Source organism: Rhinolophus sinicus, linkage group LG01, assembly GCF_036562045.2.
Source record: "Rhinolophus sinicus isolate RSC01 linkage group LG01, ASM3656204v1, whole genome shotgun sequence".
NCBI lineage: Eukaryota > Metazoa > Chordata > Mammalia > Chiroptera > Rhinolophidae > Rhinolophus > Rhinolophus sinicus.
In genome coordinates, this window is record NC_133751.1 from 605,837 (window position 1) to 626,818 (window position 20,982).

The 20,982-nt window shown below is 53.6% G+C and overlaps 1 protein-coding gene across 30 annotated transcripts in view; it reads right to left on the reverse strand.

Moving 5' to 3' along the window:
- Positions 1–6,176: 6,176 nt before the first annotated feature.
- The window catches only part of PCBP3 (poly(rC) binding protein 3), a 192,979-nt gene continuing 178,173 nt past the window's right edge, over positions 6,177–20,982 (reverse strand). For 22 of the 30 annotated variants that reach the window (XM_074321310.1, XM_074322297.1, XM_074321655.1 and 19 more), the window contains 5 exons: positions 13,777–13,855; positions 13,079–13,138; positions 10,070–10,122; positions 7,779–7,948; positions 6,177–6,892 (listed from right to left, as the gene is read on the reverse strand). In XM_074321310.1, coding sequence (XP_074177411.1) covers positions 6,856–6,892; positions 7,779–7,948; positions 10,070–10,122; positions 13,079–13,138; positions 13,777–13,855 — 399 coding nt within the window. In that variant the 3' untranslated portion in view covers positions 6,177–6,855. The remainder of the gene's footprint in view (positions 6,893–7,778; positions 7,949–10,069; positions 10,123–13,078; positions 13,139–13,776; positions 13,856–20,982) is intronic. The other 8 variants (XM_074321899.1, XM_074322473.1, XM_074322271.1 and 5 more) reach the window with 3 other exon arrangements.

Genomic DNA, 20,982 nt, shown 5'->3' on the forward strand with positions numbered 1-20,982 from the left:
TTATTTCTGTCCTTTGCACTGTCCTTACTGCAAGGTATTGAGCAGGAGTTTTGGTAGCTGCAGCTGTCACCTGGACACCCGATTGAAGTATGGAGGTGGCCTGAGGGACAGGGCCTGTGACGGACACCTAGGGGGCAGGTGAAGGCCAGTGCTCAATCCCGAGACACACGGTGGGAAACCTGGGGGCTCTCAGGGACCTGAGCACGGAGGGAGCTTTTGGTGTTGACCACCTACTGACCAGCCTCCCATTTGTATTCAACTTCATTTGGCTCTTATGAATTTAGGATGATTTTTTCTGAATTTTAAATGACATGGAGAGACCAATGACTTTACTGGTTTCTTTAAATTTCACCAGTGATTCTAAAACCACATAAAAGAGGTCCGACAATGAAGTTCACAACTTGTTGTAACGATGTTGCGAACCTTTTCTGATATCAGAGGGATTATTCATTATGAATTTGTACCAACTGGACAATTAACCAAGTTTGCTATTTGGAAGTGCTGAAAAGGCTGAAACAGATGACCTGAACTTTTCACCAACAATTCATGGCTCTTGCATCACGACAATGCACCAGCTCACAGGGCACTGTCTGTGGGGGAGTTTTTAGCCAGGAAACAAATACGTATTGGAACACCCTCCCTACTCACCTGATCTGGCCCCCAATGACTTCTTCCTTTACCCGAAGATGAAGGAAATATTGAAAGGAAGGCATTTGATGACATTCAGGACATCAAGGGTAATGACAACAGCTCTGATGGCCATTCCAAAAACAGTTCCAAAATGGCTTTGAAGGGTGGACTGAGCGCTGGTGTTGGTGCATAGCTTCCCAAGGGGAGTCCTTCGAAGGTGACTGTAGTGATATTCAGCAATGAGGCATGTAGCATTTTTCCTAGGATGAGTTCGCGAACTTAATTGTCAGACTTCATAAATGTTTTCAAGTGTACAATTTGAATGATTTCCTTTTATTGCAAATCAATTATCCATAAGAAAACACATTTTCTAAATGACCTTTAAATTTCACACACACACACACAAACACACACACACAAACACACACACACACAAACACACACAAACACACACACATACAAACACACACACAAACACACACACAAACACACACAAACACACACACAAACACACACATACAAACACACACACATACAAACACACACACAAACACACACACACAAACACACACAAACACAAACACACACAGACACACACATACACACACATACAAACACACACACACACACACATACAAACACACACACATACACACACACAAACACACACACATACAAACACACACACATACAAACACACACACAAACACACACACATACAAACACACACACACACACATACACATACAAACACACACACACGCTATTGGAGGCATATTTATCAATAGACAGACACCATCTCTTACTAATTATAGTCAAACCATAGGAGCCAGGAAAGCAGGTGCTGGGACATTCCTGGATTGTAAGGAAGACTCAGGCTGGCAGGCCTTTGGGTTATGGAACTGGGAGCCCTCCAGGACTGGCACTGGCTGGGTCCTTACCAGGGAGGGACACGTGGGGACAGTGCCAGCCAACACAGATCCCATGGACGTGAATTACCTCTGCAAGTTCTCACTTGACATGGGACTCTGCTTCGAGGCATTAAAAGCCAGGCCACCACGTGAAGGGCAGAGGGCTCCCGTGCTGGGTACCTTCTCTCCATGGCAGCACCTGGGCACCCGGTGAGGGGAGGGGCCTTAGGAAGACGGGGCCCAAGTGACGGAGCAGCTGGCTCAAGGCACACATCTGGTGAGCACCCCTCTGGGCCCAGCACAGAGCCCACCACACGGTGCCTGTCGGGGCCTGCACATCCATCTGTGCAGCCTCCTGGGAATGGAAGAGGCCCAGAGATCCCCTGAGGAGCAGGGGGTGAGCCACCAGTGCCCACCCAGACATGCTCGGGAGGCCTCCTGCCAGGACCCTCTGGCCTCACAGCCCAACACACAGAACACTTCTGAAGATCAGCAATGTGCCGATTCCCAGTGACACCAGGACACAACCACACTGGCGGTTTCAGTACTGTGACGGCGGCTGTGGCCGGGACCAGCAGGGCACGGTGGGCGGGGCCTGGGCTGGAGGTTCTCACCTCCCAGAAGCCTCCTGCATCCTCATGAATGCCAACCACCGACACACAGGACCCTCGGTCCCCTGCAGGTGCTCCCGGGCCCCCCGACAGGCGGCGTTTCTTTAGCGACACATCGTCCTCACAGGTCATTAAGATACTGTCGGGTGACACACGTCCATCAGCGGTTTGGACTGGGGAGTGTTACGGTTTGTGGACTCTCTGAAATCTTATGTATTTCTGAACGGTCTATTTTGCCTGGGCACAAACATGGTTAAAAAGATACCATTTAAATCACAATATTCTCTTTACAAAACCCTTCGGAAAGCACCTCTTTTTCTTGGCGTCTCTGCCAGTCTGGTTTGTTTCCCGTGCAGGTGAAATTTACTTCCCTCCCAGGCTCTTTGGGGATCACTCTCCTCCCCCTTCACTTGCTGTATATTTAAGTAAAAACAAAACTCTGTACAAAGAAATTTCAAATCCTCAACAAAATGGACAATTTCCTAGGAAAAGATAATTTACCAAAACAGACCACAGAAGAGATTTAAAAAAAAATCTAAACAGATTGATTTCCATAAAATACACAGAGGCATTTGAACTCCCTCTCTTCCCCAAACACCAGGTCCAAAACATTGCACAGGAAAATTCCCTTTTTTCCTCACAGCACTTTTATTTCTAATTTAAAAAATCATATTGCGACTTGTCGTCAGTGATCACTTTTGCCTTATGGGGAAACTATCTAAAACTGCCAAAAGCACATAGCACTACTGCTATGAAACGCTCCCAGCTGTAGAAAACAAGGGCAAACTTTCACATTCTTTTAAAGAAGTGAGAATAACATTGACTCCAAAACCTGACAAAGACTCACTATAAAAAGAAATTACACTTTACCTATGAATATCAGTGCGAAAATCCCAAATAAAATACTGGAAAACAGAGCCAGGCAGTAAACCAAAAAGAAAAGAACACGTAATAACTAAGTTATCACAAAGAGTGTTCATTACTAGGAAATCTATTAGTAGCATTCATTATATTAATAGATCTAAGGAGAAAAATCAGATTATATCTATAGATGCTTAAAAAGCATTTAACAAAACTCAAGAGCTATTACTGACTAAATAAAACAAGAATGGATACTTTTTTTTTTTTTAGAGGAGCAAACGTTTTTATTAAAGCAAAAGTACAGCTGTCTTATGAGAGGGGTTCCCCGAAACTGGGATGCCCACTCAATGGATACTTTTTAATACTGAAAACCCCACGTTGCCTCGGTCCACGGGCCAGCATCCTGTTTGGGTGAAGGCCACCCCACCCACCACTAGAGTGTGCTATCTACTGGAGGTTCTAGTCAATGAAAGCAGGAAAGAAGCAAATTAGACATAAAAACCGAAACACAGTAGGTAAAACCCACCCTACTTGCAGACCAAACAACTATGTGTTTTATGAAACACTACTGAACACAACATCTGCTGGGTCAGTCACTGTCTTAAGTGCATTGCGTGTAATTCACTTGGTCCTCAACAAAATCCTGCCTGGGAAGTGTTGTGACTTCCCCATTTTACAGAAGCTGCAACTGAGGCACAAGGCCAAATAGCTTGTCCAAGCTCACACAGCCAGGAGAGCTGGGGTTGGATCCTGGCAGTCTGCCCCCAGAGCCACAGACGATACAGCCCACACTGGGAAAACCCACAAAAGTCATTTGAAAAACAACTACAAATGATAAACCAAGCAAGATGGCAGGACACAACATTGATACACAGGAATCTCTAGCTTTCACTTAGACATGCAGCAATCATGTAGAAGATATAATGGAAGAAAAGCCCCATTTATAACAGCAACAAAAAGGAAAAAAACACCTAGGAATAAAATTAACAAGAACCGTGTAAGATCTCCACGATGAAAAAACGCTAACGCCATGGAAGGACACAAAAGCAGAACAGAAGACAAGGGAGAGACATGCCGTGTTCTTGGAAGTGGACACAGCACATCAAGCTGTCAATTCTCCCTAATTCATAAATTTAATACAATTCCCATAAAAATACCAACTGATTTTGTTTTGGAACAAGCAAGTTTATTCTATGTTCACATGGAAAACAAACAGGAAAACTCCTTGGAAAAAAAGTGTGAAGACGGGTATCAACTCGTGAGTGACGCTGCCAAGCCTACAGACTCACAGTGTGGCCTGTGTGGCCCAGGGCCCCGCAGACTCAGTGCACTCAGGAGGCCGTCAGCACAAACAGGCACACAAGCCAAACAAGGCAGCACTGCACCTCACTCAGGCTTGAGGAACACAAACAATATCCAGAAACGTGAGCTGTCGCGACTCCTAAATTCTAAGGGGTTTGCAGTGCGAGTGCAGGAGCGCGTATGGGAAGGGCCAAGGCTGCAGAGACCCTCCCCAGAGCCCTGATCAGCGCATGTGTGCATGGAAAGGACTCCAGCAAAGGCTCTGACCTTAAGGTCCGTACACTGTGTGACGCAGTTTATCACTAGAAGTAGGTTGTGAAAAGTTTACAAACCCCAAGTCAAAAATAACAAAGTTATAGCTAATAAGCTAACTAAAGATCTGCTGGAATCGTACAAACACTAGGTGAATCCAGAAGAAGTCAGAAAATGAAGAAAAAGGAAACAGAGAACACATGCAGAGAATGTGACATGGTACGACCAGCATAGAAAACACAAGTGTCTTAAAAGGTGACACACACCCCCATCGTATGATCCAGCCATCTGACTCCCAGGTACCTGCCCACGAGGAACGGAAGACGTCCACACGGACTCATGCATGAATGTTCACAGCAGCTCTGTGTGTGCACGCTCAAGTGTGAGCCCGCGCTGACCAACACCTCCTGGCTGTGGTGACGGTGCTCCCTGCCACCCCCATGCAGGTGTCACCTGGGGCACTCCCGACTCCTGCCGGGTGGCCTGTGTGGAGCCCCCTCCGTGCTCCCCAAGTCTCCCCCCGTGACTGCTCCAGTCGCAGCCCTAAGAGCTCACGTCTCCATCATGGGCTGGCACACCTCACCCTCCCCAGAGCCCACACCCAGAGCCTCTGGGCTGCCCGGACCTGCCCTCTCTCCCAGTCCAAACCTCACCTGTCAGGAATCCCGCTGGTTCTTCCTCCAGAGCCAGCCGGGCACAACCCCGCGCATCATGCTGGTGCCTCTGCCCCGTTGCCTGCACTGGCTCCAGCGCCCCTCACGTGTTCTCAGCCCACCCTGCCCACCCACTTATTCCGGGACTTCTGATGCCCTCCCCTGCTGGGTCAGCTCACCCCGGCATCTATCGCTTTCAAGGCACTTAACCTGCCTGCTGGCCACCTGCTGCCCCCGTGCCACACAGAGGAAGGCCTGTGTCCAGTGGGTGTGTGGACTTCACGGCCCTAAGCCACCAGGTATGTGGTGTGGCCAGGCCCTGCCATGGTGTGCACACCCCCCTCAACCAGGGGACTATGGGGATGGTGAGGGGAGTGTGTCGGGCAGCCTGGGCACACAGGGCAGGTGGGCAGGAGCTCCTGCCGAGAGGCGGGCGTGCTGGGCAGGCCATCCGGGCCACTGGATGCTTGGCAGGCTCTGGGAGAGGCCGCCAGTCTCTGCTGGCTCCGCCTGGTCACCTCTGCTTCAGGGAGCCCTCAGGGCTTCAGTGTCCAGATGGGGCAGTGGGCCCATTCAGAGTGAGCACAGGTGAGCCGAGCAGAGTTCGCAGAGAGGGTGTGCTGTGAACACTGGGAAATGGCTGGGGGCACCATGCCTGCGGAGGCCGTGGGAGACGTGAGTTCCACAAATTAGAAACTGGCACTTTGGTGTCAGGGCAAAAACTGAGTTCTTATTATTGTCATTTTAAGTAGTTTTGCAGAAGTAAAACTAGAATGACTTGTGCAAGTCAAACATTAAAAAAGGGCTGGGAAGAGGGAACAAAATCGGAATTCGTGTGGAGTCAGCTTCTTTGGACAGTGGGCCACTGCAGAGCTGGGTCTCCGGGGCTGTAAACACACGTGCGCATGCGAGAAGGGGGTGTGAGCGAGGGGCACAGAGGAGCCAGAGCCAGCGCAGGCAGCCCACGACCTTTATTGACCTCTGATGGGGTGCACAGGTGCTTCCTGGCCAGTCTGCACCCTCCAGCCTCTCAGCGGCCCCATGTCTCCCCATCCAGTGACACCTCTGTGAAGTCAGGGCCCCAGCACCCCACTTCACCTGTGTGTCAGGTCAGGACCCCGGCACCCTCCTTCTCCTTCCTTGGAACAAGGGGAAGGGTGCACCCTTACCCCAGCAAGGGACCTGCATGGACACATGGGCCAATACAAGCAAGGCTGAGAGGGGAAACAAAGTCAGCAGGTGGGGCCGGTGAGAGAGGGGCAGTCACAGTTCTAGATGGCTGAGGAGAGGACGGCTTGTAGGAAGAGCTGTCAAAACGTCAAACCAACTCTGAACAGTTATACTGACACTAAGGAACAACACTGGTAAAGTGGCACAGATGGGAACACCCGAAGCATCGAAAAGAAGTGACACTGCATGGCCATGCAATGGACAGACGGGAGAGGTGGCAGGGCCAGGCCTGGAGCTCACATACAGTGGAGGGTTTGCTTGGTTGCTGTGTGGACCTCTACGGCACAGACCACTGTTAGTAAAGAAAACCTCTATTTGGACTCGTGACGAAGGGCGGGCTGTCTGTACAGAGCGCGCGAGCCGGCTGGATGCCAGGGTTCGCAGCGTGGAGGACGCTGGGCGGGATTAGAGCGCGCCCATCCCAGTGACCTCAGATGTCAGCCTGGAAGAGACAAAAGCACAGGGGAGACAGGTCACAGTGTTCTCACCAAATGGGACTCGACACGAAATGTGTTGCTCTGTGGCACCCTCATGGCACTGGCATCTGTCTCCCTCTCTATTGGGTTAAGTCATCCTAGGTCGGGGATCAGTGGCCTTGAGCTGGAGACCAAAGCCCAGCAAAGGGAGGATGACCCACCAGGGACCAAACCCATGGGGTCTTCCTTCCTTGCCCATAGGGGCCCACATGCCTGCCACCATATCAGGGACATGACGAGAACCATTTGGACAATCACAGGCGGCCACAACTGTTTATATGGCAACCACTGGGTGGGGGGGCTGCCTTTCCACCCACCTGGGCCCCCCTCCGACCCCTCAGCATTCTGGGCTATGGAGGAGGGCCTGGCCCTGTGAAGAGGAGGTAGGATTTCTTCCGGCCCTCGGGTGAGGTCCCACCTCCCTGGCTGAGGTCACACCGTGTTCTCCACCGGGCCCTGGGCTCCTCAGCATGTCCTGGGAGGGGCCGCAGGACCTCCCATCCCACAGCACGTAACCTGGGACCCTCGCACGGTTCCCTGACGTACTGTTCTGCAGTGTCTGGCTGGTGGGTATCTACAACCACAGGACGTGTGAGAGCAGAATGATCTAGTAACATCTCTGAAACTACAGCACCCTTTCCGCTAAATTTCAATTAGCCCAGGGGGTGTGGCTGACCCCGGGCCCGGATGGCTGGCCACCACCTCCATGGAGGCGCTGCGGGCCCCTCACTAAGATCCTTTAGGGTGACAGGTCGAACGGGCAAGGCCCTGCGTGTGTGCAGACCTGTGCACCGCCCAGCACACCCATGCCCACAGCGAGCAGTCTCAGCGGCATCCCTGAGCGGCACCCACCTCGCATTGATCAGATACTGGGCAAGGCTGATGTTGGCTGGGGTTCCCGTGATGGTGATCTGACGCTCCGACGACCCTTCCGTGGCATTGGCAATTTTGATCTGAGCTCCAGACATCTGTCGAATTTCATTGATTTTGGTTCCCTGACGTCCAATTATACAGCCTATTAGCTAGAAAAAAGGAGAGGGAATTTCTTAGAGAAGAGCCCATGGCAGCCTCAAGTGGAGTATGCAGAGCCCTGGGGAAAATCTGTGGGGATGGCCCAGCCTGGTCTCCACCCCACGCCACCAACTCCACGCTTCCAGGAGGAGGAGACGCTGCCCACCCCAGGAGGGAGGCGGAAAGCATGTGCCCGTCTTTCTGCAGGAGGGATGGGAGCTGTGGGTACCTGGCCCTGCCTGGTACCCTATTGCGAGTGGTCCTGACAAATGATGAGACTGGGGAGTCATGTGGCTGCGTCACCTACCCAGTGGCCTTTGGGGGCCTGGGAGGCCTGATGCCAGCGCCAGGGCAGAGGCCGTGTTGGCGCCCAGCCCTGCCCGGGACTGGCTCCTCCGGCAGGAGGCACGCTGGGCTGCCCTTTCCCTGGCCTCGCAGGATCCCGGGCCCTCAGACATCCAGCCCAGGGACGAGCTCGCCTCACCTTTCGTGCCTCCACTGGACATGTAAAGAAAGGCTACAGAGGTACTCTCAAATAATGCAGCCCCTCCTGGCCAGAGAGCCAAGCCAAACCCCACCTACCCTGCCACACCTCCTGGAGTCGCCTGTGCGAGCCCTCAGGGTCCCTGTCCCAGCAGAAGTCCCAGGGGATTCCGGGATTAGGACCAGGGAAAGGGGCCCGAGCATGGTGTTGTCACATCCACAGTGACGTGAGCGAGGCAAGCTGCGTAACAGGCAGTGAGGGCACAGCCAGTGCTGGGCCTGGTTCCCTGTGAACAGGAGGGCAGGCTGGCTGTGCTGTGAAACCTGTGTGTCATTTAGGTCACCACATTCGTCCTGAGTTCCTTCCTGTGGTGACATGTGGCTGCGGGCACAATTTCCCTGTCTGATCTAAACTTGACCAAGGGACAAAGATGAACGAGATGACAGGCAAGTGTCCTAACAGACATGGTTCTACTTCTTTCTCTCCAAGGTGGCAGGAGGCCCTGCGGTCACAGACACCGCCCCCTGCAGGACAGCCTTCTACCAGGCAGAGTGGAGGCGTGTGCTCCTGCAGGTCCAAGAAGGCGCCCCTCTCCGGAGAAGCGCCCCCAGCAGGAGGTTGGCAGCCATGCGCTGGGAGGGGCCCGGGAGACAGGCCGACTCTCCCAACAAGCTTATCCTCTTGCTTTTTAGGTTCGTTTCAGTTTTAAAACCAAGGCCAGATCAAGGCCGGATGTCTGGTGCTGGAGAAATTGGGGTTTAGGAAAAGTCTACTAAGGTGGCAGCCCACAGCAGACTGGCGGCTTGCACGTACCCCATGGGTGAGAACACTCAGCAGGATGCTGGGGCCGCTGCTGAGGGCCCAGCAGGGAGGGCGTGTGGGCGCCCTTGCGAGCAGAAACCCTCTCCCCCTGAGGACGCAGGGCTACGTGACCCCATGCTGGTCGCAGCCCAGCCTGCGAGACACGGGGTCTCTCCTGGAGGGCCCCCCCACCAGGTGTCCCACGCCCAGCTGCTTCCACGCAGGGCAGCCTCCCCAGGCCAGTCTGTGCTCCCTGTGCTTCGCCTACTGAAGGGAAGACAAGGTACTAACTGCCGGCCCGGTGTGAGGGGCAGAGCAGCGAGGGTTCCTGAGGCAGGAAAGGCACGTGCCCCACACGGCGGCCTGTCCGTACTGCTCGGGGAGCTGCCCCTGCAGGATGCATGGCCCACCCCCACCCCCGTGTCTCGGTTTGGGATCCGAGTCAACGTTCTCAGGATGATCAAGAATTCGGGGTGGTGGGGGGACTGGGTGTGGAGGGAGCTCGTAAGGCCACCCCTCAGCTGAGCTGAGACTATGAGTGCCGGATACAGGAGTCCAGACATCCTGTGAGGTCCCCACACCCTGCAGACACCCACCCAGGGAGCCTGGCCACCCGCTCTTCCAGGGCTGACCATGGGCCAGAGCAGTGCCTTCCCCAGGTTCAGGGGGACCTGACCGCAGACAGCTCCCGCATCTGAATTGCATCTGAATTCCGAATGAGCCCTGAAGCCCCCCCACTGGCTCCTTTTCTGTCTGGCACCTCAGGGTCTTTTGTGCAGTAAGCCATTTAACGTGGGAAAGGAAGGGGAGGTCACATACGGTGGGGTCAGGGCTGGGGGATACTCACATCATTGGGAATGGTGAGCTCGTGAGTGCTGGCCGGGGGGCTGGCATCCAGACCTGGGCACAGCAAGGGGACATGGTTAGGCTGGCAGAAGGCTGCCTACGTCACACCTCAGTGCCCAGCCCACACAGGCAGGGCAGGGCCGGGGGCTGGCCCGAGGGGGAAGGTAAGTGGAGCTGGCGGCCCAGGGCCCTGTGAGCTCTGAGCCCAATTGCAGTGCAGCTGCCGAGTCCCTGTCGCTCTCAAAACAAAGAAAAGAAACTCCAGCAGAATGACAGTTCACTTCTCCGTTCTGGGCACACCATGACCTCGCTCCATGCCACGCTCCATCCCAGGTGCTACAATCTCTCTCGAGGCCCTGCAGACACCCGGAAGCTGTCCTAAGTGACTCTCGGGGTGCAGCTGTCCTGGGGATTCCATGGGGCTCCGGCCACAGGGTTCCCTGCGATCCTGGGTCCCATCCTCCCTCGGCTCTTGGTCTCCTCTGCTCTTCCGTCTCCCGGACCCAACAGCGCTCCTCCTCCTCTGCTGACCGCCGGGCCCCATGGCGGTGTCGGCTGCCTCTTGACGCTTCTGGCCCTGTGCTGCGCAAGGCCACCACACCGCGTGCGGTTCTTTCGCTGTGGGGCTGCCCTGCCTGACACGCACGCTGCACATCTGTATGGTGTCCTGTGCTGAAGAGGAAGGCACAGGCCCCAATCTTTCTCTTGACAAATCTTAGCTCAGGAACCGCCCCACGTCAAAGGCGACTTCTCAGGGTTCAGGACAAGATCTACTCTTGCTTTGCAAACAGTGACAACAGAACGCACAGGGGGACTGGTGGGGGAATCAGTGGGGACAAAGGCCAAGGCAGACAGGCTCCCTGTACCCAGCGCTGTCATCGCCTTCTCGGGAGGCAGCTCAAACCCAGAGCCCACAGCTGAGATCCTGCCCCACCCCCTCCCAGGCCCCACATGGTCTCAGCATCTCGGATCCTGCAGCGCAGCCCAGACCCTGAGCCCCCAGCCCCTCCCATTTTCTCCACCCACAGCCAACTATGCAGACCGGGCTCATGTACCTTCAGAATATTCCAGAACCTGAGCCCCCTCTCCACTCCATGCTGGTCCCTACCTCTAACCTTGCCCCTCAGTCTAATTTCCACGTGGCCTGGAGACGTCCTGACAAAACGCAGATCATGTGCCTTGGAGACTCAAAAGCCGCTAATGGCTCCCCCTGCCTCCCCCCAGCACCCGACCCGACCTGGAGCAGGGCAGCCTCACCTCCTGCCCTCCCATAGCCCCCACCCCTCTAGCTGCTCCTTCCTCCACAGCACTTGTGCCCCCGCAGCCAGAAACACCGTGCCATGGTGTCGCTGCCCTGAGTGAGCCCGCGAGGGCAGGGCTGTCCTGGGGCCCATCCAGCCACACGGGGAGTCAGCGGGCAGGTGCTACAAGAACCAGTCACCCCAAATTGTCTGCTGTCTTTCTTCTGCATAGGTAACCTCGAGTCTCTGCTCTTTACCTTTTAATAAAGGTGTTTTTAGTATGATGATTTGCATATTCAACCATCTATACACAGTTCACAGTGACACTTAAAATGTCACTTAAGGAATTTCCTCAGTCCTGTCTGAGCCCCGCACAGGAGCCCCTAACAAGCTGGCCCGAGTCACACCCGCCCTACGTGGTGTATTCTGAAGGAAGGCAGCTAAGTGGAACTAAGAACGTGAAGGCACGTCCTTTAAAACTCACCTTCCTGTGTCAGGGCTGAGCCCAGTGGCGAATGTCTGTCTGGGTGATGACACCCCACACTCTGGGACAGACAATGCTCCCGACACCCCCCGAACCTGGGTCGGCAGCAACAAGACCACTGTCCTCCAGGGTCCTGTCAAACCACTACCGCCTGTCCTCACGGCCCAGCTAGACCTGCTGCGGTGGTGGAACGTGTGTGTGTCTGTGTGTGTGTGTGTGTGTGTGTGCGCACGCGTGCGCGCGCAAGAACTCAGGTCCCACAGGGCCTTGGGGTGGGAGGTTGTCATGGGGCGTTAAGTCCCACGTCTGAGGCCTGCAGGCCGTGGGGGAGGGGCTGTGCAAGCAGGTGGGGCAGGTGGAGGTGTGTGGCCTGGGTCCCAGGGGTCCCCAAGTCATGTCCAGGAACCCGTTACTGGGTAACCACACGAATCGCACGACAGACCGCAGGGAGCTGTACAAACAGACACCTGTGTATCACCAGGTATAATCCCTGTAAGGGTCGGTGTCCACGTTCACACTGGAAACTTCCATAAACGTCCTCCTCTGATTTTCATTCATTATTCCGCAGTAACTCATTAAAGGCTCCGAGCCAGAGCCCATCGCCAGTGCCCGGGGCGTCAGAGATGGTGCCTCGGCCTCCATGCCCGCCAGCCCCGGTGAGCAAGCCCTCGGGCTTCCTGTAGCCTCAGCCACTGGGGCCCAGGCCCTACCACTGGGTGACAGCCTACACCACTGGGAATGCTCCCCCCCACGTCCTTTACTGGACACCCCTTCCTCTGCTCTGACGGGAGAGCGAAGGGGCCACTCTCAGAGGGAACCGGTGGCTTCACCGCTCCACACCTGGGTAACGGATCCCCACATCTCTGCCCGCCTGCGGTGTCCCGACGCCTTTTTAATGCAGGTCAGAGGGGTGCCCAGAGTGGCTCTTCCCGTGAGGGTGTGCTCCTGTCGCCTAGTGAACACATCCTGGGACGGCCCCCATCACGGGAAATGCTGCACTGTGGGTCCCCACACGCTGCACACCAACGGGAATCAATGACAACAGAGACGGTGGCTATGCCACGTTCAGGGACTTTGGATGACGGGCAGCGTGCTCTGATCTCCGTCCCACTGGAGCCCACGACCCACCACCACGCTCCCGGCAGTGACCAAGGCAGCATCTGGGACCACGGCGCAGATCTGGTGCTGGCCCGTGGGCTCTGTCCCCTCACTGAGGCATGGCCGTCCCCTCCCACCAGTCATGCGGGAGCCCAGGTCTGACTCTCCCGAGAGCGCTTTGTTTTACCTGAGGGCTGGCCCATCAGATTTTGAGCTTCTTCGGAGGAGTGTAAAGGCAGCTTTTCTCCTGGAGAGCAAAGAAGAAACAGATTTAATGTTTTGCCCTCAAGGAGATAAGCAAGGTCCCTTCAACTAGGGAAGCTCAAAATCTGACTGGCGGCGGCAGACCAGTGTCTGGCGGGCTCACCGGCCACAGCTGCCAAGGCGGTACTGCCATCAGAAGGAACCCACTGGCCAGACACAGCCACACTCAGGCCCACCAATTTGGTACCAAGTGGGGAACTGATGACCGCTACACCCTGGGCTGGGGACTGGCTTATCGGCTCCCAGGGGCGGGCAGGTGCCATCCAGGGTGGCTGTCACTCCTGGGACGGGCACTGGCCTCCTGCAGGACAGCCCCGTCCGCTTGCCTGAGCTCTCTCTCCTGGAGAGAAGAGGGCTGGCCGGGGGACGTGTCCAGCAGGAAGGGCCCCCAGGACACGTGTGAGCAGGGAAAACAGGCACGCAGCTTCGAGGGGCAGACGTCCCTCCACAAGATGGCCAGCGGGGAGGCAACTACCCACCTCGGGGACACAGACAGGCCACCCGCCCGCGTGTTAACTGAGGCTGTACCTGCTCTGCTCACTGCCCTGAATAAAGACAGTTCAGAAAGAGAAAAGTCCCCAGGTGAGAAGAGAGGAGGTGAGAAGGGAGCTGGGTACGTACCGGGGAAAGCGGGGGTGGTCTGTCCGAGGGGAGGAAAGGGGGATTGCTGCATGGCCAACTGGTGGAGCTTGGTCAACTGCTGGGGTAGGAGGGACACGAGAGCTAAGAAGGTTATTGTCATTGAGTACAAGTCACACCAAATTAAAAAGGCAGTAACAGAACTTTGTACACACAGACTAAAGGGGCCATGCGGACACATGGCAGACGCGGCAGACTCAAGGACTTGGCCTGGACAACCAATGGGTGTGTTGGCGGGCGCAGTACTGCTCTCCCCGGCTCCCGGGCCTGAGCAGCCAGGCTTCCCCGGTCACAGGGGCCTGGGCGTGGGCAGCTGTGCGGAGGCTGCCGGGCAACCGGGGAGACACAGAACAGGCCTGGCTGGGCGTCTAAGAGTGTCAGTCACGCAATCACTCAGAGCTCGCGTGCACCTGTGGGGAACCCCTGCAATGCTCTTCTGCAAAGCTCGCCTGCCCAGCCCTGCCTCACACGCCGCCTCTTGTCACCGCTAGGATTCCAGAAAGCAGTGCTGGAAGGGGCTATGGAGGGCGTGTGTCAGAATGCCCACCGTGTCTTCTTGTCCCCCACACCCAGCCACTAGACTTTGGGGTGCCTTTAACAAACAGTTGGTTATTTTATGAGTCTCATTGCTTGAAGAAAAACTAAACGTAACAAAAAGGTAAAAGTGGTGACACTTGGCCACATCCGGGGCCAAAGGCGGCTGGTCACATGCTCAGGACCCTTTGGTGACGCCGAGCTGGACGTCCTCAGGCCTGGCTCACCCACAGGGTCCAAGCCTCCAGGTGCCGCAGGGGGTGGGACAGCACATTCCGTAAAATGTCCTCAACTCCCAACCTCCCAGCAGGAAGCTGGCCCGAAGGCTCCCAGCGTGGCTCCCAGAGCCCCTGGGGACCCTTCAGCAGGCGAGGACGGGGGCCTCGGCAGAGCCCCGGGAGGCTGGCAGGTACGGCACTCGGAGTGAAGCTGGCATCCCCAGGGGATGCGAGGATCTGACCAGCCACCCACGTGCCCCACCGTGCAGGACCCGGGCTCCTGCAGCTCCACGAACGTCTCGGGGAGGCAGTGGCTGTGCACTTGGACTTCCGACGTCCCAGCGCCTCCACAGACAAGCCCTCGATGATGGATGAGCGGCTTGCTGCCGGCCTCCTGGGAGCCGGGCACGTTCTCCTAACAAGTTAGCGGGCGCCCATATAAACACCAAGTACCCCTGTCCAGGGCATTGAGGATCACCTCTGCCCCCAGACGGTCCTGTCCTCATCCTCCAACCCTGTGGGGACAGGGGCTTGGGGTGCTCTGGATGGTCAGCTCGGCCTCCGCTTGCTTCCACGGGCTGGGGGCTCGGTGTGAGGAGGCGTGAAGACCCTGGCTGCAGCCCAAAGCAGGGTCATGACCAGTCTGGGGCGCCCTGGTCTCACCTGGAGGAGGAGCCTTCTCTGTGCAAGCGGCTGGCTGGGGAGCTGGGTCTGTGTTCCCGGCACCAGAGCTGTGTGTGCCTCCCTCCCTCCTGAAAGCTGAGAGCAGCCGAAAAGCAGCCCTCCCCACCCAGGCATCTCCCGTCTCTTGTCTCTCTCTTGGGATGGCCTCCTGGCCTGCAGCACTCAGGTGGGCCTGCTCGGGGACAGCTGGCCTCATCCCAGCCACTGTGCCTGGGGTCCCAAAGAGGAAAGTTAGGGGACCTGGTGTCCTGGGCTCAGATTCAATTCTGAGTCCCCCAGGGGTAGGGGTGGAGTGGCGTAGGGGTGCGGGGTGCTGGTCAAAACCACGAGGGCTGGGCTGACAGCCACCTGCTGTCCCTTGACCTAACCTGACTGAGCAGTGACCTGAGCAGATAGGCACTGAAGTCCCAGACCAAGGTGTCAGCAGAGTGTGCCTGGGAGACACCGACACGGCACAAGCAGTGAGACTTGGCTACATGCCCTGTACCTTCAGGGGGAGGAGGGGGTGCTGTGAGGAGGCCGAGGGACCCTGTAGTTAAGGGGGCTGGGCGGCCTAGCAAAGGACACAAAGGTGCCTTGGAGAAAGACAGTGAGAACCCAAAGGGGTGCCAAGGCCTCCTGGGGATTGAGCTGCAAACTTGACCCTGCAAACCCCGCCTACCACATGGTGGGCCTGGGGGTGGGCAGCCACAAGCCCCCGTGCATGGCACGTCATTTGGAGTCATGGGCACCTGGGGGGCTGTGCTCTGGACCCACCCACACGGGAGAGGGACTGGGTCTAAGGTAGTTAGGTTCCCAGGGTTCAGAGGAAGCCGCTTCTGGAGATAACACACTGAAGCTGGAGAGCGACGGCCAGCCAGCCTGGTCGAGGACGGGCACGCAGCATGCTCGGACCAGCCCCGGGGTTTCCACGCAGACAGGGTGCTTGGAGGGGAGCAGGGCCTTTGTGTGGCCGGCCCCTGGGGGCTCTGCCCTCCCCAGGGAGGCCCGGTGCAGTGAGGCCTGCTGGCACCGGCAGGCCTAAGGAGCCCTGGCTGGCTGCTCTCTGCTCCTGGTCCCTGAGTTCACCCTGTCACCTGCACATGCATCTGATGCCCAGCTGGCACGCACCCCATGGGGGCAGACCTGCATCCCCAAGAGTGCACATCTGTGCATTGGTCAGGTCAGCACGGGAGAGGGGAGCTCTGGAGGCAGGAGAACCGGCCTGAGTGGGCTCCAACCCTGAAAGCTCTGTGGGGACAGGCCTGGCTGGTCTCCGTGGGCTGCCAGTCCCCATGTGCAGTGGGGGAATCTGTGCGCACAAGTGGAGGCTGTGTTGGGCTGTCCACGTTAGCTGGGTGAATAGTCATGGAAACTGCCAGGGGCTTTCCCACCCCACCGTGCACAGGATGCGACCTAAGAGGCCCCTGGACCTCTCACCACCTCTCTCACAGTTCAACAGATGAGGCACCTGGGGTGGCTGCAGCTGACACGGGGAAGTCAGCGAGTCCCCCTGCAATGCACTGGCTGCTTTCTACGAAGCAATGGCCACACCAGCAAACAAACCCCCATCCCCACTCCCCCACGAATGCAGGGAAGTGCAGGACTGGCACCGTGGTGCCTGGGTAAACACCAGTCCAGCGAGGGGGCGGATGGACGGGTGTCAACTGGCGTCTCCTGTCTCGCCTCTGCCCTTACTTAGTCAAGCGTGCCACCTCTTTGGGACTCAATTTCAACATTTTTTAAAGGAGGAAAAGACAAGTACTAAGGGGAATTCCTGCTTTTTGAGGTATTTCTGCCATCAAAAAAATCAGACTTCCAGTGCTCACCAGTGCCTACAAATCACGAGGATGGGAGGCAGAGAGGATGGGGGTGGGGGGGTACGACCAGCGGAGATGTCCTATTACATATTTCTCTGTAACTTGCCTTTTCCACTCAACATTGTGTTGGAACACAAGAACATAGACTAATGCTAAACAGAGACAATTACTGAAACTGTAAGTACCCATAAGTAAATAACTCAATGAGTTGTCACAAAACGAACACGCCATGCAGCTACCTCTCCAAGGCGTGAACAGACCACCATCGCAGTCTGTCAATCGTGTCTCCTTTCTGTGAAATGCTTGTTTGTGTCTTTGACATTTTTCTATTGGGTTGATTTTTGCCGAGCTACAAGAACTCCTTATGTATTTCAGTTACATCTGCTGAAAAGCTCTGTCCCCCACTCTCCTAATGGCATCTTCAGAGAAACAGAATTTTAAAATTCTAATGTAGTTAACGTTAATTAGTACGTTATGATTTCTGCCCGTGTCCTGGTAAGAAGGCCATCCCTGAGCTGTGTACAGAGACATCGTACTGTGACTTCCAGGAGTGCTGAGTGCATCTGTGGTGTTGGAGTACTAGACTCACAAGGAGTGGTTTTCTGTTTATGCTGTAAAGATCCATCTCCCCATGTGGATGGTCATTGTCCCGGCGTCTCTCTCACAGACCAGGCTTCCTCACCCACGTGGGTCAGAGCCCAGCCTCTCTGCTCAGACCCACTGGCCCATGGTCTCTCCTTGCAGCCAAACCAGTGTCTCGGCTCACACAGCCTTCCGCGGGCCTTCTCCTCATGAGGACAGACCCCATCACATACCCTCTTCATAAATACACTGATGGTTCTTGGCCATTGCTCTTCCATGTAAAAATTAAAACAGCCTGTCAGGATTTTGACTGCAATTGTATTGCATCTGTACTTCAATTTGGGAAGAATTAACATAATTAAGATACTTAGTGTTCCTCTCCACAAACGTGGTATGTCTCTCCATTTGTTTTGGTGTTTTCATCTCCAACTTTCAATAAACACATGTTTCTTAAAAGTCATCTTCCAGTTACTCATTTCAGCTTAGCTGCTTTGTGGTAAAAGTACAGCCTATACGATTCCAGTTTTCTGAGACAGAGTCTTGGTTATGGTGTAGAATGTGATCAAGTTGTGTAAATCTCTTCATGAATTCTACAGCTGTGTTGGGTGTAGTGTTCACTATATGTCAATCTCATCAGCCTCACTGATTGTACTGTTAATATCGCCTTCATTCCTGTCTACTTGACTTTTATTGAAAGAGAGGTAGTATGTTAAGGTGCCACTATGATGACTATCAAATTCTCTTTATGGTTTGTCAGTGTTTTTCTTTATATGTATTTGAAGCTATGTTTTAGGTGCATATAAATTTTTAATTGGTGTATTTTCTAGGGAACTAAACCTTTTATCAGTGTGTAATGATGGAATAAAAAGTTTGCCTTACAGTCTTGTTTCCCCCCCGACACTGATATTAATATTTGTAAATTGGGTTTCTTTTGGTTAGGATTTTCCTAGAATAGCTTTTTCTATTCTTTCAATTTATTTGGGTGGTTATTCTTTAGGTGTGTCTCTTGAAAACAAAAAACAAAAACACAAAAAAAAGTGTTGTTTTTTTTTTAAACTGGAAAATCTCTTCTACTTTGATCACAATTACCCAAGATGCAGATTAATGTCTGCTGTGTTATTTTTCACTTCAAATTGTCCTGATTTTCTCATTTTCTTTTTCCTTCCTTTTTTTATAATGGTTAATAATTCCCCCCTTCACTCACCTTCCCCTCTGCACCTCTATAGGATTTATACAAGGTGTGATCAAACAATATGGTGAATGTTAAAATTTAAAAAAAAAATATTGGGCCGGCTCGGTGGCTCAGGCGGTTAGAGCTCCATGCTCCTAACTCTGAAGGCTGCCCATTCGATTCCCACATGGGCCAGTGGGCTCTCAACCACAAGGTTGCCGGTTCAACTCCTTGAGTCCCGCAAGGGATGGTGGGCTCCGCCCCCTGCAACTAAGCTTGAACACGGCACCTTGAGCTGAGCTGCCACTGAGCTCCCGGATGGTTCAGTTGGTTGGAGCGTGTCCTCTCAACCACAAGGTTGCCAGTTCGACTCCCGCAAGGGATGGTGGGCTGCGCCCCCTGCAACTAGAAAACGGCAACTGGACCTGGAGCTGAGCTGCGCCCTCCACAACTAAGATTGAAAGGACAATGACTTGACTTGGAAAAAAGGCCTGGAAGTACACACTGTTCCCCAATAAAGTCCTGTTCCCCTTCCCCAATAAAATTTTAAAAAAAATTAGTACAGTGGAAGACACATTGCCATTAATCCCCCTCAGAATACTCCCCCTCGCTTTGAACATACTTATCCCATTGTTCTTGCCACTTTCTGAAGCAGTTCTGGAAGTCTTCTTTTGTGAGTGTCTTTAGTTGTGCTGCTGTGGCTGCCTCGACGTCCTGAATCATTTTGACTTCAGGGAAGAGCCAGAAGTTGCACGGTGCCAGATTTGGTGAATAAGGTGGATGAGGACACACTGTAATATGCTTATTTGACAGAAATTGCCATATACCAGAAGCGATGTGTGACATGGAGTGTTGTCATTATGGAGGATGATTTATGGCACACTTTACTACATACCTTCGCTCAACGGTAACTCATACCCAACTGACTGCACTGAACAAGTTGAAACTTGTCACACACTGTTACTAAGATTCAACCCACCGCTTCCCGTATTGAAGATCCCTGCCTTTCAGTTCAATGGCACTTGGCAGCAGCATTCACTGTATTTTGTGATCACAACAGAAAGGCAATGTGTCACACATCGCTTCTGGTATGGCAATTTCTGTCAAAGAAAAACATTACGATGTGTCCTCATCCACCTTATTCACCGAATCTGGTATCATGCAACTTCTGGCTCTTCCCCAAAGTAAAAATGACCATAAAAGGTAAACGTTTTGAATCGATTCAGGACATTGAGGCAGCCACGACAGCACAACTAAAGACACTCACAAAAGAGGACTTCCAGAACTGCTTCAGAGAATGGCAAGAACGCTGGCAAGAAAGTGTGTTTGAAGCGAGGGGGAGTATTCTGAGGGTCATTAATGGCAATGTGCTTTTTACTGTAATGAATTTTTTTATTTAAACATTCACCATATTTTATGATCATGCCTCGTATAATTGAACTCTTTTCTATTAGTAGTTGCTTTTGATATTTTAACATGTGCATTTAAAGCTTAAATTCAACATCTTTATCTGCTTCGTGATGATACAATGACCTACAGAATGTTTGAATTCCCCTCAGCCCATCCTAATCTTACGTAGGCTATTTTTGTCCATTTAGTTCTGGCATGTTAATCCAACAAATCAGACAGCATTGGCACTGATTTTGTGGACAAAGTTTTCATTTACCCAAATGCTTGTATTTTAGGGTAGTCGAAATCAATATTTTCTTTACAGTTTGTGCTTGTGTTAATGAAAGAAACGGTCATTGTCTTTGCTCCCATTCCTTCTTGTCTTTCCAGCCTTTCTTCTGGGATCACTTCCCTTCTCCAGAAGGGCACCCGTGAGAAGCCTGTTGGTCACAGCTGTTTGTCTGAATATGTCTCTATTCAGGCCTTTGGAAGGCCCCTTTGCAGGTGGAATCTGAGGTTGACAATGACTTGCTTTTACTATGCCATCTCCTGGCTCCCACTGCTGCTGGTGACAAGTCAACTCATTCGCTCACCCTTGTTCTTTGTAATATTCTTTTGGTCTCTGACTACTTTGAACATTTACTTTTGGTTTTTGGTGTTGTGTGATTTTGCTTTGATTTCTCTAAGGCGGACTTCTTTTTATTTATCTTGTTTGGAGTTTTTGGGGATTTCTGAATGTGAGGATTGGTGTCTTTTATTAACTTTGAAAAATTCTTGGTGTTTATCTCTTAGAATCTTCCTCATTCCATTC